This window comes from Monodelphis domestica, chromosome 4 (assembly GCF_027887165.1).
Source record: "Monodelphis domestica isolate mMonDom1 chromosome 4, mMonDom1.pri, whole genome shotgun sequence".
NCBI lineage: Eukaryota > Metazoa > Chordata > Mammalia > Didelphimorphia > Didelphidae > Monodelphis > Monodelphis domestica.
In genome coordinates this window covers 110,469,461-110,488,501 of record NC_077230.1, presented here as the reverse complement: position 1 = coordinate 110,488,501, position 19,041 = coordinate 110,469,461, and the positions used below count along the sequence as shown (strand labels likewise).

Here is a 19,041-nt window from a genome sequence, read left to right as displayed (position 1 = left end):
CATTGGCCAATCAAATAACAAAGTTCTAGTTAAAATTTTTACACCCTTATGGGAAAGACAGACACAATCCATATGACTATATATTCATATAGATGTGGAAGCTCAATGAATAACTAGAGTTATATAGACATGATAGTATACTTCCTCTCTTATCTGCCATAAAGTATTTACAACATTAAGTTTTGGACACCATATTTCAGGAAATAAACTATTAAGATGAACAGTGACCATGATGGTAACAAGCTTATAACTGTTCTATAAGAATATAATTTAAAGAACAAGGGATTTGTTTAGCCCTAAGAAAATAAGGTTGGGAAATATTCCTACAGTTTTTAAATGTCTGAAGGACTATCATGTGGAAGAAAAATCATACTGAACACAAGCAAGATCAACAAAAAGTTGCTAAGAGTAAGATTTTTGCTAAATATAAAATTTCTTGACAAATGAAACTGTCTAAAAACCAATGAGCCATAACAGACAATGAAGCTATTAAAGTTTTCAAAGCAAAAATAAAAATGAAGATAAAAAGTATACTGAAAGCTCTAGATGACCTGAAGGAGTAAGAAGTAAAACCATTTTCTAAAACTTTGGCAAGAGAACCAACAAATTGGCAAAAAATGGGAAAATGGGGGAGGGGGGGTCCATCAATGGGGAATGGCTGAACAAATTGTGGTATCTGATGGTGATGGAATACTATTGTGCTGAAAGGAATAATAAACCGAAGGAATTCTATGTGAACTGGAAAAACCTCCAGAAACTGATACAGAGTGAAAGGAACAGAACCAGGAAAACGTTGTACACAGAGACTGATACATTGTGGCACAACTGATTGTAATGGACTTCTTTACTAACAGCAATGCAATGATCCAGGACAATCTAGAGGAACATATGAGAAAGAATGCTATCAACTGAGTACTCCAGGCACTCCCCCACAAATTCCCTATCTCTGACCTCATCAGGATTCTATACAATCTCTTAGAGCACCCCTTTCCTTTCTTTAAATTCTCTATGTAACTATACTACATTTCTAGCTATGGCTAATACAAATTAGCTAATTTCTAGCTAATATGTAGGCTAACCCCTACATTACAATTTCCAGAGAAAGAACAGTGGGGATAGAAACACAAAAGAAAAAAAACATGATTGATTACATGGTTCGATGGGGATATGATTGGGGATGTAGATGATAAATGATCCCTCTAATTGAAAATATTAATGATATAGAAATAGGTTTTGAACAAAGATACATGTAAAACCCAGTGGACTTGCTCATCGGCTTCAGGAGGGGGGGGCAGGGAAAAAACATGAATCATGCAACCGTGGAAAAATATTATATATTCATTAATCAATAAAAAAATGTTCAAATTTTCAAATAAAAAATACTAAAAACCACTGAATAAAAAAATAATGTTCTTAAAAAAAAGTATTGAGAACCAACTAATCTAAATCATTCAGAAGAACATTTATAAGGGAAAAAATGGAAGAACTACAAATGAGAGAAAAATGGAAAAGATCTGCATATTCAGTATCAGGGACTATAGAGCAACCACAGCTGAAGATGTGCTTTTAGCGGAGGTAAAAATGTCACTAAAGAGAACAAAGAAACAGCAGTTGGAGGTCAAGTACACAGAGAGAACACACTATTGAGGACTTTGAGAAATTAATTCCAATGTAGTCAAAGAGAAGATACAAAACAGAACTTGGACCTTATTAATACTAAAAAAGACAACCAATAGCGATGATATTATCAGCAACTACCAAACTATATATGTCTTTTCATAAAATTAATGAGAATAAATTCTATATGCATAAACACATATACACATACATACATACACAGAAGACAGACCTAATGATTGCTTTAGTATAAAAGAGGCAAACTTTTCCAAGAAATATTCTGAAGCAGACAATTTTACCAACACATAATTTACCCGAAGATGAAGAAAATGTAAAATCTTACTATGCTTATTAGTTGGTTATAAGAAATTATAACTTAATTTTTGCAAAGTAAAACACTTCCTTTAAAAGTTCTCTTCCAATGGGACAAGTTGTTGCAGCAAAATTTCCCTCCCATCTCCCAAAAAAGGTTCTTTTCCAAACAGTGTATTCTCCATCCACTTAACAAAATTACTTAAAACTTCTTGAAAGATTTAAGACAACCAATTGTGCTCTACAACAATCTGATCATTAATATTAGGCAAGGTATAGAGCAAGGAAAAGCATGCCTGCCAAAGTATTTACCACTATCAATGAAATCCGATGATCCTGTTTGCTGATCCTAAGTGCAGATGACAAAATACTTCAGATGTACCTGTTTGCTTATCCTAAGTACACCAAGACCCAGTGCATTGCAAAACTTTGCAAAGCTTCCTGGACAAGATCCATAACCATTCAAGAGTTTGATCTAACCATACACATAGGAAAGGGAAACTGGATGAAGAATTCCTATTATATTATAGGAAGGAGTTAGATGGGTCACCTTCAAGAAAAATATCCATCAGCAAAAATATCTTCTAAGACTTCTATCCAAAAATACATTCTAAAAATATCTTCCTTGTGCAAATGAACAAAAAGTTGGATCCAGAATTAAACTGAAGAAAAAGAGAATTAAAGCATGCCTTCAGGAAAATGTAAAACTTGTTTGATGACCTCTACCATCTCTTAGAAATAAAAGTGCAATGTTTAAAGATCTAGATTTCTACCACCATTGTTGTAAAACTATAAAATGTGGGAAATTAGTCTCTGGACAAATAAATATGAGAATCACTCATCAGGCAATATATGCAAGTGGTAGGTATTGTGAGCAGCCTACAAAACATCACTTGGAACAAAAGAAAAAGAACTAAAGGATATGCTTAAATAAATGTATAGCTGAAAAAGATGAGTTGACACTGCAAAAATAAAAGATGAGTGCTCAACACACAGATATTAAGAAAAAGTGATGAAAACCTCCAGCATGCCATGACCTATGTTAGCTATATAAAAGAACACAGACAAGAGTCACAAATGAGTTATGATTTGCATCACAATCAATTTGAATGTGGTTCTATGATTCAAGAATAAAACTAAAATGAACTGTTAGTCTGAAGTCAATTTATATGGTGCTTTATTTGAATTTCACAACAAAAGTATAAGCACTAAAGGTATTGGAGTCAGATTCTGACTCAAGTCTCTCTTCACATTACCCATGTAATCTTGGTCCAGTAACCATTCCACTATGTCAGAAACTTTTTGCTAACCATGAATGATTATGTTAAGAGTTATGATCTTAACAATAAAACAAATATATTACTTTAGCTTTCTGCCCAATGGAAAAGTTAAACATCTTAAAACGACAGATTAATGCTATTTATTTCAAATACAACAGTTAAACCAGAACAACTTTTTTGGATCACTATCAAAACTCTAGGAACTGGCAGATCTAATCACATATTTATCATGCCAAGAATGCAAGGCCATTACCAAACAAAAACTGGATTTATTTGAAATTAATGCAGTGTGGTATAGAGTAATGCTTTTGGAGTCAAAGGAATTGAATTTTCAAAAACAGCTTCTGATATTTACTACCAGTGCAACTTTGGGTATCAACATCCTTGAGGTTATTTCCTCCTCTGTAACATTAGAAGATTGTAGGGCAGCTAGTATCTTAGTGGAGAGACCCAGAGACTGAAGGATCCAAGATTGAAATCTGGCCTCAGATACTTCCCAGCTGTGTAACCCTGGGCAAGTCACTTAATCCCCATCACCTAGCCCTTACCACTCCTCTGCCTTGGAACCAATACACAGGGTATCAATTCTAAGACAGAAGGTAAGAGTTTTAAAAGAAAAAAATTACAAGATTGGACTAGGTAGTTCCTTAGGTCCCTTTGGCTCTAGATCTAAATTCCTATAAACCTATTTCTGGATATTCATGATATACTAATATACAACAATCTCAATGTTAAAATATAGTTAAATATACTATGTATCCTCTTTTTTTTTTAAAGGGCACACTTTAACAGCAAAAGTAAATTAAGTAAATTTAAAAAAAATATTTCCCCAGTTAATGTTTTGCAAATATAGGAAATATAGAACTGTTTTCTCAATTTAATATCTATATAAAAATTATCCCAATGTAAAGTTATCTTGCAATTTCATCATTCATCCAAATAATTTAGTAAGAAAAATAGAGAAAAATAAGAAATATCTTGGTTATAAATATTATCACTTATGTATTTTGATGAACACTTTAAAACAGGTAAATAACATTCTTGTAACCAACATCAATAACACAGTTTAAAAGTAGATTATAACCAAAACTTTTAAAATAAATTATAACCAAGTCCAACCACAATGCAATGGAACTGTGTTGTACTGTCTTGTCTTGGGTCATGGGTTGATTGTCTAAAACACAAAACCACATGTATAAACATATACCTGACCCCATCCCCATGATGTTGTTTTACCTAAAGTTCTTTAGGAGTCATAAAATTACATTAGACAAAGCAAACCTATAGCCTTTAAAGGAAAAGAATTCATCTCTGAGGCCTCAAAGATGTAAGCTAAACATATCACAAAATTACAAGCAGTAGCTGGATTATACTTAAAAACTAATAACTTCATCAGTATTAGAAATGAGATTATTCCCAGCAGTGAGCATTAAAGAGCTGAAACGAGGAGGGAAATCAGTTTTGTACCCTAAGAATATTTACATAATTACAAATTTAAATTCCACATGAAAATGTTATTTTTTATTGAATAATCAAATCAAGTATTTCTTGTGGTCCATAAATTATTTTGGTTCTTAAAGAAAATGGCGAGGGTGATTATAAGCCCTCCTCATACAATGTGGGATAGCCTCCTACCTCACTCCAAACTGTACATTCCACATAGTTTGCACAACTTTTTCCTCCTTGCTAAAATAGGTAAATAAAGAGTTGAATCATGAAATAGTCAAAGAAAACTAGAATGTATTTTTAGGAATTTGATCTCTACAACAAGAAACATAGCCTATGTCATTTATTAATTGAACTTACCTCCAAATATTTTATCACAGAGGGATTATAGTCTATCGTCTTCCGATTCACAGCCTTTCTCATTCGTTTCCCATCAAAAGTGAGCTGCTGCATTGCCTGCTGCTGTGCAAAGTCTGGTCGTTTGTAAAAGAGCTGCCTTGGTGCCTGGTGCTGGAACCGTGGCATATGGAAAAAACGAGGTGGAGAACCAATTTCTGTAGCCATGGTGATGTTTTCCTTCTGGGATACTGAAAGGGAAAAAAAAAATTTAACTTCCTTTTAATACAAATGTAGCATAGCATTCTCAGAAAACATTTTTAAAACATGCATCTTCACACTTTCAAAAGTTATGTAATCTAACATACTGAGGCCACACAATAATGACATTAGAATGAGGACAGTTCCCCAAACTATTTTTAGGCAAGAGTTTATTGTTAAGAGTCCACAATGAGAGGGGAAAATGCATTGTAGTTATTTAGAAGTTTCTGATGGACATGACGGAAAAGAGTTATGAGATGGTCTTTAAAAATAATCATCCACACATTTCTTTGGAAAACATGGAAATATTTGAAAAACATGAGTTTTCATCTACTAGCTTTAAAAATTACAAACTAGTAGAATAGTGAGCAACATCTCAAAGAACTATTATAAAAAATAGATGTTAAGTTTAAGAGCAGAATACTTTCTTTTATCCTATAGCCCTGAAAAAAAAATATTAATCTTGCTAAAAGGAAAAAAATAACATCTCCACTTTCATTTCTATAAAACATATATTAACAAAAATGTTTGATCTTTTCTGGCTTTTCAATCTGAAGTGGCATATATTTACAACTTCTCAATCACTTACATTAATATAACTTGCAGAGTCCTAATTTTTTAAGATTTGCAATTACATGCCAGAAGATAATATAAAATAATAACTAACTCAATATCCAAAGAAGACAGCAGAAAAGCATAGTTTTAATGCTTTTTATTCAAATTTATATAGCATCCAATACTGAGTTTTTCCAAGGATAGTTTAAAAATATTAAAGAAGATATTTTGGACTTAAAACTGAGAGGTAAGATTTCTTTAACAAAATTTTCATCATTAATAACAATGAAACTATTATATTTAGAAATCAAGATCATAATCTTTTATGTGCTATAAGGCCAAGTAGAAATAGCATTTAAAAATAGAAGAGCATCTCAGAGTGAAAGGAGCAGAACCAGGAAAAATTGTACACAGAGACTGATACACTGTGGTACAATCAAACGTAATGGACTTCTCCATTAGGGACAATGCAATGTCCCTGAACAATCTGCAGGGATCTAGGAGAAAAAACACTATCCACAAGCAGAGGACACACTGTGGGAGTAAAAACCCCGAGGAAAAAACTGCTTGACTACAGGGGTTGAGGGGACATGTCTGAGGAGAGACTCTAAATGAACACTCTAATACAAAAACCAACAACATGGAAATGGGTTCGAATCAAGAACACATGTGATACCCAGTGGAATCGTGCGTCGGCTATGGGAGGGGGTGGGAGGAGGAAAAGAAAATGATCTTTGTTTCCAATGAATAATGTTTTGAAATGACCAAATAAAATATTGTTTAAAAAAAAAATAGAAGAGCATCTGCAGTACAGAATTCACAAAATATCGGAGTCAATCTACCAAAGCATTCTAAATAATTATATAAATTAAGAAGATATTCCTTAAAAGAATAACTTAAATAATTAAGACAAATATTTTGTATTCATGGCTACACTGGGTCAATAAAAATGATAATTCTACCAAAGTTAATTTGGAGGAACCTCAAACCGTAAGAACACTACAAAGAAAGACAAAATAATAACAAATTTCAGCTGAACGGTCTAGAATGTCAAGGGAAATTAAGAAAAATTGGAATAATGAAGGCAAGAACACCTTATAAAACAATAATCACCAAAACTATTTGGTAGTGGTTTAAAATAAAGAAAAGATGATCAATAAAAAACCCAATAGACAAGGAAGACTCGGCGATAAAAAAAGAATTCAATATAAATTACCTGGAAAGAACTGGCTCTTTGACAAGAATTGCTGGGAAAACTGGAAAGTAACTTATAGAAATTAGGTGTGGAACAAAATTGTTACACCAAATTTCACAATAAATTAAAAATGGATGACATGTAATCTTCTAGGTCAAGAATTTTAAAACTCAAGCCCATGGCTAAATGATGTCTTCCAGTGATGCTATATGTATATTAAAGATGAAATATACTACCAAAGAACTGAAGTGGAAGTTCATCTATCAAAGGATAATGGAGAGGAATATGTAACACATGCTCAGGCACATTACAATGAAATAATGTTCAAATTGTTATCAGAGATTTTTAACTCAGGAAAAATATGGGCCAATTACACAGTGAGAATAAGAGATAATCAATGTACAACTTGTGCGTCCTACTAAACTTATATAAATCTGTGCCAAGATGTCAACTTCTGACTCCAGGTTTGCTGTTGTAATTTCAGATTCTCAGGATGAATAGGAACCTAAGGAGTACATCAAGAAATCTAGAAGAAGACCCCAAGCATGATGGGAAGAAGTTCTGTATTGCATCTTTGGAAGGAATACCACAACTATGAGATCAGGGGCTCATTGCAAAATTAAAGAAAACTGAGACAAGATGATCACAGAATGAGAAATTAAGGTTGCTAACCTAGGTTTGAAAAACAGTTCTGCCCCTGTGACAGAAATTAAAAGTTCACAAGAGGAGTGTATTTGGAAGGAAAAATGTAAACAAAGAAAAAGAACCTTGGGATAGTCACATAGCAAATACATGTGTGTTTCATAACAAAAAAAGAATCATTGATTAGTTGATTGTTGAATTGTGATATATGTATATAAAGGATTTTATCTCATAAAAAGACATTCAAGAAATTCAGAGAAATATGGAAGATGTGTATTAATTCATACAGAATAAGCAGAATCAGAAAGTCAATTTTCACAATGACGGTAATAATGGATTTTTTTTTTAATTCTAAGGGGAAACCAAGAACTAATTACATACAACATACAATCTTGGGGTCAAAGAAACATATTTTGAAAAATGTACTTCATTCTATCAAGGAAAATTTGGGAGACTATGGATAAGAAATGGTACAGTCAGATGAAATTGCTGTCAGTTGGGTTTCATTGAATTACTTTTTCTTAATTCTCCAAATTATAAGTAAGGTTCATCAGACTAGAAGTCAATGGAAAAAGAAACTACAGAAAGCATCAAGCAATTGTTTTATGTTAAAGGTTTTTAAAACATGAATACAAGGCCAAAGAAAAACTGGTATTGTCATTTTTATAATTCCACCAGTGAGATTTAGGATGATGAATGTAAGCTCATTTAAAGCACTGTTCTGTTTTGATCTTTATATCCCCTAAAAAAGGCGCAGTGCCTGGCATATAGCAGGCACTTAATGTTTGTTGAATTAAATTGAACTACAAAATGAATGTCAATTTCTACCTTAAAACTAATAAAAGAGATATGGAAAAAATGAAAAAAAAATCTTGGAGAACTATAGAGGTATTGTGAAAGCTGAGATAACCCTTACATTAAATATATCACTAAACACTGACTCTGGGGACATACTGTACACTCAAAAAGAATTGGGGGGGGGGGGGCGGCCTGGCCCTAAACCATATAAAAAGATCCTGTCCACATAATGATTTAGAAAACCACATACTAACATCATGTTCTAGTATATCTTAATTTTTTTTTTCAAAATTACATGTTAATCTGGAAGCACTCAAGAGGTCCAGGAGGATGTATGTGTTTAACACCTCTAATTTACATAATGAACAATTCAATTTAAGTAGCAACATGTCTTTTTTACAAAAGTTTTCATCACTAAAACAAGGACCACAAATGCTATAAACTTCAGAGAAAAGTGCTAATGGAGGCTGGATAGCCAAAGAATGTTCATGAAAGGAAGTAGGGAAGTAGGATTTTAGCTGAGTCCTGAAGGTAAAGCCTGGCTACAAAAAAGGTTAAAATAAAAGCAGTCAAATGAAGGAAGAAGTATGAAGAGAGACACAAAAATGGAGTATGATAAGACATGGAGATGAGTCAGCAAAACCAAGTATGAATCATGCCTCAGATATTAGCTGTGTGACTGAATAAATCATATAACCTCTGTTTTAGTTTCCTCATCTATAAATTGAGAATAGCACCTACCTCACAGCATTTTTGAGAAGAATGAACAACATATAAAATGTTTTGCAAACTTATAGCAATATATAAATGCACTTTATCATTACTATTCCTGAACATGTATTTACATAATTGATGGTGCCAAAATATTGGGAAAATTTCTATGGTTTAGGCAAAACAAGGAGACATAAAAGCCTATAAGAAAAAAATAAGGATGCAAAAGTCATTATAGTCATTACACTTAGAATGGAACAAAAACAAAAATATTTTTAGAGGTATTTTCCCAAAAGGAAATTTACTGTCGACTTTATATTGGAAGTCAAAAAGAAAATAAGCATGTTCTAGAAATTAACTTGATAGTAATAATTTTTAGAACTGGGAAGGACCTTGTAGAACCCTGCTCCAAACTTGTTGCAATATATCTACTCAATGAATTCAATTCACCCTGTATTTATCACTAATCATCCACCAATAGTACAATAGAAAAAGAGGATTTTTTTCCTTTCTTTCTCAATAAGGGGTAGAAGAAAGAATTAGGGTTTGGGGGGAGGGAAAAGAGAAGCAGACTTTCATTAATGAGGGAAAAATAATTTTAATAAAAAAGTCAAAACTGGACTGCACAATGACCTTCAGCTCTAAAATTCAGTGATTATATCTTTCAAGTAGCATTATAAAAAATAACATAAGTGTAAGACATAGCCTTTGTCCTCCAGTGATTCACAATCTCTTTAGGCACAACAGCCAAGTAAGTAAAGCATAAAAGAACATCTAAATAACTAGATAATCTATGGAAAGTTAATCAGGGAAAAAAATGTGTTTCCATTTTATTCTCAATAAAATAATAATAGCATTTATATAATTTAAAGTTTGTAAAGCACTTTACAAATATCTTAATTGAATCCTCACAACAACTCTATTGTGTGCCATTATTATTATCTCTCTTTTACAGAATACAAAAAACAGAGGCTGGGGGAGGTTAACTGACTTGCTCATGATCATAGTTTGCACGTATTTGAGGCTGACTTGAATTCAGGTCTTCCTGATTCTAGATCCAGAACTCTATTCCACTATTTAATCTTCCTGTAGAAATAATTGTGTGAAGCTATTATGTATTATGTTACAGTATTTTTCCAGAAATTAATTCAATACAATTTACATATATTACATATGTTGTACAGGAACAATTACATATTACATATATTGGTGCAATGAGGACTAAGAATACCTGTACAGACTGATATGGCAGACATCCTGCTAAAGGAACTTCTTATATAACAATAATTAAAGACATCTTTGGAAAACTAGGATGTAAGAGTCAAGGAGAAATCCAAATAAAGAAAATGTCATGAGCAACCTAAATAGGGAAAGATGCTTTTCAGGCAAACGGGCAGTCAAATTCACAATTAACCATAGTAGACCTTTCAAGAAGGGAGATTCCATTCACAAAACGCATGAATAATAAAATGTTCTTCCTACAAAAAAATGATAGCAGATCAAATATTCTTATGTTAGTAACAAAATACATGCTAAAATCTTGTGTTTACATGAATCAAAATAGAATAGCTCACACTAATGAAGAACTCTGAAACTGACTACTTTTGAGGTAAATAGAGAGGAATTGCCTCTATTTTATAAGAAAACAAAAGGCCCACAAAAGTGAAAGTTTGCCCAAACCAAAGAGTTGGTCAGCAAATCAAATCCTGAAACCAACACATCTTCTGACTCCAAAGCCAATATGTTTCTGCTATGACAAGGGCTCTTAACCCTTTTTGTGAGTCACAGAACTAGCACTCTGAAGAAGCCTAAGAACTCCCTCTCAGAAGGTTTTTATATGCACAAAGTAATATACCCACAATTTAAAAAGAAACTAATTATGTTCAAATACAGATGTCATTTTTTCCCCATTCAAGTTCACAGATCATCCTATTCACAAATAGGGGGAGGAGTATGGGGATTACAACTGTAAACTTCATGTTAGAGAATCCATTTCTGTACCAAATTGTTTCTTTGTTCATGAGTTTAAAATTTTTTCAACCAAAGTATACCTATCTTCCAAATAAACTAAATATATTGAAATATTTTTCATTGAAATAGTAAATATTTTTCTCATCGGGGCTACATTGATTAGGATAGCAACATTAATTCAACCAACCCTAAAAGAAAATATAAGTCAGAGACAAGACTATTTCAGAAAGTACTCACTGATGAAAAAATATTCTGATTAAAAGATGAGATGGGGGGGGGGGGGGGGGCGCCTGGGTGGTTCAGTGGATTGAGAGCCAGGCCTAGAGATGGGAAGTCCTAGATTCAAATCTGACCTCAGATACTTCCCAGCTGGGTGACCCAACTGTGTGGCAAGTCATTTAACCCTCATTGTTTAGTCCTTACCACTCTTCTGCCTTGGAACCAATACACAGTATTGATTCCAAGACAGAAGGTAAAGGTTTTTATTTAAAAAAGAAAAAAAAAGGTGAGATTGAGATGAGACAGGACCAAAAGTCCTTGATCTGACCCTCCAGGCAGACCCAACACAATTTATTGTATTTAGATTTTGCTGTTCTACTAATCCTTGCATATATCATTCTTTGGGTTCTGCTTTGTTTGCCCTGCAACAGCTTGTTCAAGTTACCTCATATTTCTCTGAATTGTTCATATTTGTTATTCTTTACAGCTCAATAATAGGGAAGTGTGGGTACATATAATTTATTCATCTGTTCCCTAATATATGGGCACATAGTTCATCATTTCTAGCTTTTATGCCATTACAAATAAGCAGTATTGCTTTGACTATTTTGGAACATTTTTCTATCATTGACCTTAGTCTACAAAACTAGCATTTAAGGAATCCCAGGACTTTGTTATACACAATTTAGCATTTTTTTCCTCACATAATCCAAAGCTATTTTCCAACAATTAGTTTTACCAGCAGTGAATTAGTATGCCTGTCTCCCCAAAGTTCCTCCACCACTGCCTTTCTCTATCTCAACAAAACATAACCTGGCTTTGTAGAATCAACAATAAATAAATAAAAACATAGTAGGAAAATCCTTCACCGCTTCCCCATATCAACCAAGAGATATAGCTTAGATCTTTCCAGAAGATCTGTTAAGAGTAAACTATCAGATCTGTTGGGGGCAAGTTTAGAGTCCAATTTGGTACAGAAGCCTGAAAACAACATAGGCATTCAACATAGAATTTCAGAAAAAAGAGGTGCTGCTTCAAAACTAAAAGAAATTCAACAAAAAGTCATTTGCCTCAGTACATTATGTTCAATGTTGAAACTAATTTTATTTTTATTTTTTATTTTATTCAGGATATTTAACAGGTAGCCCAAAATTCTTAGAATGAAATTAGACTCATTAATAGGTTTCTACCAATTTCAAGAATTTATTTCATGAAATCTACTTAAAATGGGCACTACACCTATGGAAAATAATCTAGGAACATAACTATTAAAAATACAAGTAAATTTAGAAAGATGTGTCTAAAAGTACCACATAATCATTTCATTTTCACTCAACATCAAAAGGTCGAATATTCCACTTTTTGTGTCCTGAATCTACTTTACTTAACAACTATATTTACTGAATATTATTATTCAATCAGTTCTGGTACAAACTACAAATATTTATTGAATAACAATGTTATTACATCAGTTCTCAACTTGTTAAATGTCTGTTTCTCATATTAAATTACAATGAGCAAACTGATAGGACTGAAAGTATAATCACAACAATGTAAATGAAAGATGAAAAAAAAAAAACCTAAAATCTGACCAATGAAAGCATGAAATAATAAAACATGCTTCCTCCCTCTGAGCCAAAAGTTAAGAACATTGAGAGAATACTGTATACCCTATCCAAGAGAGCTCTGTAAAGTTTAAAAAAAAAAAGTAAAGTCAAAAAGAATGTCTTTTTATTATTGATTATTCCAGTTTCAAATTCAGGATATATAGATTTACTGTGTAAACTAAGGAGTTCGAGTTAGAGAAATTCTATCAGTTAGACAGCTAGGTGGTGCAGTGAGGTCTGGAGTCAAGAAGACCGAGTTCAAATCCAGTCTCTGGCACTTTTTAGCTGTGATGCTGTGCAAATCACTGTACTCTACCTCAGTTTTCCCATCTAGAAATGTGCTGGAGAAGGAAATAGAAAACCACTCTAGAATCTTTGCTAAGCAAATTCCAAATTATGTTGCAAAAAAGTGTGACAACTGAAATTAATAATTATGTTATTTTGGAGCATTTTAATAGCTATTGAATTTCCTCCTAAGAAAATTGCCTTTTCTTATCCTTTGACCTTTTATCAATTGAGAAATCACTTACTATTAAAGATCTGAATTGAGTTTTTTAAATATCTTGGAAACAAGACCTTTATTAGCAAACTTTGCTGTAAAAAATATTTCCAGTTTCTCATTTCCCTTCCTATAGATATCTTAAAACTGTCTAAAACTAATATTATTTTTCCCCAAAACTCTCTACTCTTATCAAGCTTCCCTATTTCTATTGAAGGCACCATAATTCTTCCAATCTATTTCAAAGCCTCAGCATTATCCTGGGGACTCCTCACTCTCCCGCACTCCACATATTCAATCAGTTGGCAAATTTTGTCATTTCTACACCAAAGACATCTATGAAATCCGACCCCATATCTCTCGCCACAGAATTTATCACCTTAGTTCATGTTCTCATCAGTTCTCATTTAGATTACAATGGTCTCCTATTGGTTTCCTTGGTTCAAGAATCAGCCTGAACAGTAATCAATGACAGCTGCCAAAAAGTAATTTTCCTAAAGCATAGATTTTCCCATGACTTCCTATTACCTTTAGAATAAGTGTTTTTCTTAAATTTATTTGGCATTCATTGTGATTTCCTTTTTTTTCCTGTCACCTCCTCATTCTGATTTCTAGTTTTCCTACTTTGATCTCCCCCCCATTTCTCAACTAATTTTGTTAAGTTTTTTTTAAGTGAGCCAGAATAATTTGCAGTTTAAGAACTCTGAAAAAAAAAATCCTTATAGACAATCAATCATTACTCATGAGGCATGATAATGACAATCAATGCCTCATTTCCTAAGGGAAAAAATACATGAGACATACATTTCTGGAGATGGACAATGTGGGTGTCTGCTTAACTATGCATATTTGTAACAAGAGTTTTGTTTTTCTTCATATAAGGAAAGGGGGCCAGGACTGAGGAACAGGGGAGGGGGGAATGCTTTAATTTTTAAAATTAAAATAAAAAGGTACTTGTACCTATTAATATTCAACTATTTAATGCAAGTTCCATATTTTATTATTTTTCTGATTTTATTTTAGCCCTTTTTGTTTTAATCATTCAAAAAGCATTTATTATGTATTAACTATTTGCCAGGAATTATGCTAAGTGCAAGGAATACAGGAGAAAAAAGCTTAGGGAGAAAAAAACAGTCCTTGACCTTAAGGAGTTCACATTTTAATATGTAAATATCTAAGTACACCCAAAGAGATAAAAAAAATGTTTGTATAAAAATATTTATAGCCACATTCTTTGTGGTGGCAAAACATTGGGAAATGGAAGGTTGTCCCTCAATTGGGAATGGCTGAACAAATTGTGGTATATAATGATGACGGAATACTATTGTGCTATAAGGAATGATGAACTGTTTTATTTCTAGATGAACTGGAAAAAGTTGTACAATGTGATGAAGAGTAAAATGAGAAGCTCCAGGAGAACATTGTATACAGAAACAAACATTGTGGGACAATCAAATGTAACTGATTACTAATAGCAAGGCAAGGATCCAGGACAATCCCAAGGGATGTATGAAAAAGAATGCTATCCACGTTGACAGAAAGAACTGTGGGAGTTGAAATCCAGAAGAAAACATATGATTTATCACTTATTTGTATGGGTATATGATTTGGGGTGTTGGTTTTAAAAAATTATTACAAAAATGAATATTATGGAAAAAGAGATTGAGTGATAATACATACATAACACAGTGGCACTGTTTGTCAGCTCCAGGAAGGAAGAGAGAGAATATAAATCATGTTACCATGGAATAATACTTAAAATTAAATTAAATCTATAAAAAAATAAATGCCTGGGTACAAACAAGATAAAAACACAAGAGGTTTAAGGTTTAGGAAGTAATCTCAGAAAGGAAGGTACTAGCAACTGGTAGAGACCAAGAAAAGCCTGATGTAAAAGTGGGATTTTAGCTGAAGCTTGAAGGAAGTCAAGGAAATTGAAAAAGTACCTTTCAGGAATTGGGAGAAATTGATGAAAAGCAAAGAGATGGACGATGAGAGTGCCAAATGGAATCAATTGAAGATAAGGGTGAAAAAGTAGGGATGATGGTAGGGACAACCTGCTGGAGAAACTGTAATATCATAATATTGCATGAAAAGGGATTGGCCCAGCAGGGGAAAAGATCATCTAGTTATCAGAAATTAAGAGTGAAGTGTAGGAATCTTGAAATTGATCTGTAAATCATTTCTTAAACTTCTGCTAAGTACCAGGCACCATGCTAAGCACTAAGATTACAAAGAGGCAAAAGATAAGTCCCTGCACTCAAGGAACTGAGTCTAACAAAAATGATATGCCATTAAATAAGTACAAACAAGTTATATACATGACAAAAGTGGAGCTAATAAATGGAGAAGACACTAGAAGCATCAAGTAAAATTTCTCATAGGAGGTAGAATTTTAGCTGAAACTTGAAGCCAGGGAAGCTGGATGTAAAAATGAAGAGAGAAAAATTCCAGGCATGGAAGACAGCCAATGAAAATGCATAGAGTAGGGAGGTGGGAGTTTCCTGAAAAAGAAACAGCAAGACCAGTTATCACTGGATGAGGTTTGAAACAAACATTGAAAAGCAGGGTAGAAAATCTATTAGAAAAGAACAGCCTGATAATCTTGACTCAGTGAAGACTTAGCTGAGATTAAGTAACATTTAAGAGAACACCTGTGAGTGATGGTAAACTTGAGTACACAACGATGGTAAATTAGATGGACTGGAGAAATGATCATGGAAATTGAGAGGACTGAGGAACTGAGAAATTAGGATGTTTAAGAGAGCATCGATATGCATACTAAAATCCCCTAATAGGATAGTAGAAGTTGTGATGAAGAAAAATAACTATAAGCAATGAATCCACTGAATAAAGAAAGATAATGTTCTGGAAGGCTGATAAATGCCACCAAGAAATAGACTGGGGCACAGATAAATGAGAATAGCCTAAATCTCAAAGGAGAATATGTTACTAAATGAAGAGGGTAAAAGAGAGATTCTGGAAGTAATGAACTTATGAAGTGCTAGTATTCAAATTTGTCCCCAACGAGTCAGGATATAAGTAAAAGTACAACCAGTACTGGAAAAGGTGAGTGAGTTTGTTCATTATGGAATGGGTATTATAGAGAGCAAAGTAGAAGTAGGCAAATATGAACTAGGTTTATATAGAAGACTTTGTTCACTTTACTATTTAAATAAATTTGTCTTTTGCTTTTTTTTTTAATCACTAAAATTTTTCCCAGCAACCTCCCCCTCCCAGGGTTATCCCAAAAAACTATTTCCACATCCTTGCTATCACAAAAAGTGCTTCTGTAAATATTTTAGTGAATATGGGTTCTTTCGTCTTCTATTAACAGTTTCTGTGAAGTACAAACCTAATAACAGAATCTGGTTCAAATGGTATACACATGTTAGTCACTACATTTGCATAAATCCAGATTGGTTTCTAAAATAGTGTCAATTCACAACACCACTAATTTGCTAGTGTTCCTCTCTTCCCAAAATCAAACATCAAAACTCCATTGTTGGATTATGTAGCTTAATCTATTCTTCAAGCTTACTCTTATTTGAAAATTTTCATCTATATTGTGTGTACATATACATGCAGAATTACAATCTAAATTTGACCTATCTTCTATATTTTTAAGTATTAATTTTAATCAGGAATGAAAATAGTTGCATTCATTCCTGATATCACTATTTTGTTCTTGACAGATCTGAAAACACTATACAAAGAAACCTCTTATATTTTATTTTACTACCTCTTCTGTCAATGATAAGCTGGTACATTACTCCAAACCCTTAACTTCTCCATAGTATTATCAGTTCCCTTTTCAGTTCTATCTATAATATAGTCTTCCTATAGTTTTTTTAATTTGCTTTTCTATTTTTACCTTCTTCCCTCAAAGTCCAAGTAATTAACCAACACTACAATTACTTTTCCTACCTTCTGATAATTAAATTGAGAAAAATTTAGTGCTGCTCCATCTTGGAAGCATGAATTTAGAGGTGGAAGGGTCCTGTTGTCCAAACCCTTCATTCTATATATGAGAAAATTGAGGCTCAAATAGGTTAAGTGACTTGACCAAGTCATATAGGTAGATTTGAACCTAAATCCTGATTCCAAAGTGAGTGTCCTTAACCCTATAACACTTTCTAAAAGTTTATCAATAGCCGTTGATATTTTCAAATGAGGACTTTTCTTTTTTAGAGTAAGTTTTAATGAGGCTTTTGGGTTTCTTTGTTTTTTTAGTATCAAAGTCATTTCTGAATTTACCTTACTTCCCCATCTGGTTCAAACAACCTTGGCAAAATTGAAAATTCCCTTACAACAAAGACAAACAGCTAAGCAAAAATATCCAATATAGCCAATAAATAGTCTAACTATTTAACATTATGCCTTCATGGTCATCTATGATCTTACAAGAGGAGGGAGATATTACTTCATTATTTTTTCCCCTGGGAACATTATAAGATTTCCAGTTTCTCAGAGTTCAGTTTCCTTTAAGTGATCTTTTCATTTATACAATGTTGTAGTTACTCTTTCAATTGTTTTGGATCAGCTTAATTCACTGGGCATGAATTCATACAAATCTCTATCACTCTAAATTCAATAAAGTCTTTTTTTTGTCCCTGTCATAACAGATTCTCTTTAATTCTAGCACCCAAAGCTCTACAAGGGCATATACTTTATCAACTTCATGGAGCTGTTGTACACATTCAGTACAGTGGCAATTGTGCAATACCACCACTTAGTATCTTTAAAGTCAGGGAACATATTCTTGAATTGTTTAAGCACAATCCACAAAGCTTAAAAAAACAAAAACAAAAAAGCCATTCATAGTTAAACAATGAGTCAGTTAAGAGTCACACAGTTTAATACTTCATGTAAATGGTCAGTCTCCATCAAGGCTACTGAAAGTGATTTTGAGATCCACATCCTGGGAGTTGTACCTGTGACAGTATCTTGGGCAGGGATGTGACTGGCCAAAAGTGGGCCTTGCAAAAGCCCAGAAAATTAAAGAGAAGTTTTACCACAGTTTCTGCAGCTTCCACATTTGCTTTTTTGTGTATCAGTTAGAAGTGAACTGTGAGAAATAAATACTCATCTTTACATATACACAAGTTATGCTGTGAAAGCATATTGGCTTACAAACATATAAAAATGCTTGTTAACTAGTTAAATAAGAAAATAATGTATAAAAGTATATAGCAAAAACATTAATCATCTCTGACCCTGGAAAGATCAATTCTACTTTTTTATATTACATCAAACAAAAAACTACAATTTGTTTTCTTGAATCCCTTATCCAAAAATATTCAAAAAGGAAGATAGACACAAATGATTGTTTGTCTTTCTCCCCCCTGCCCCCATGGCTGAGAAAGATGCCTAAGAAACTGAAATGTTTGTGTCCAGAAAGAGCCCAGGTATTTGGCCACAGAGAATACCACCATCATTAGCCATACAGCAACAATGGCAAGAGCAATAAGAGACCTTATAGCTGTTCTGGACACACAGAAAAAAATACAGTAGATGGTCAGGTGTTTCTTGCCACTGGAAACCAGAAGGTACATGATCCACGAGGTCCAAAAACACCTCTTTTTTGTTAAC

General features: G+C 33.1%; 1 protein-coding gene across 5 annotated transcripts in view; it reads right to left on the bottom strand.

Annotated features, from left to right (window-relative positions):
• The window catches only part of WDR33 (WD repeat domain 33), a 110,249-nt gene that overhangs the window by 69,933 nt on the left and 21,275 nt on the right, over positions 1–19,041 (bottom strand). For all 5 annotated transcript variants that reach the window (XM_007493982.3, XM_007493983.3, XM_056793704.1 and 2 more), the window contains one exon: positions 5,016–5,242. In XM_007493982.3, coding sequence (XP_007494044.1) covers positions 5,016–5,219 — 204 coding nt within the window. In that variant the 5' untranslated portion in view covers positions 5,220–5,242. The remainder of the gene's footprint in view (positions 1–5,015; positions 5,243–19,041) is intronic.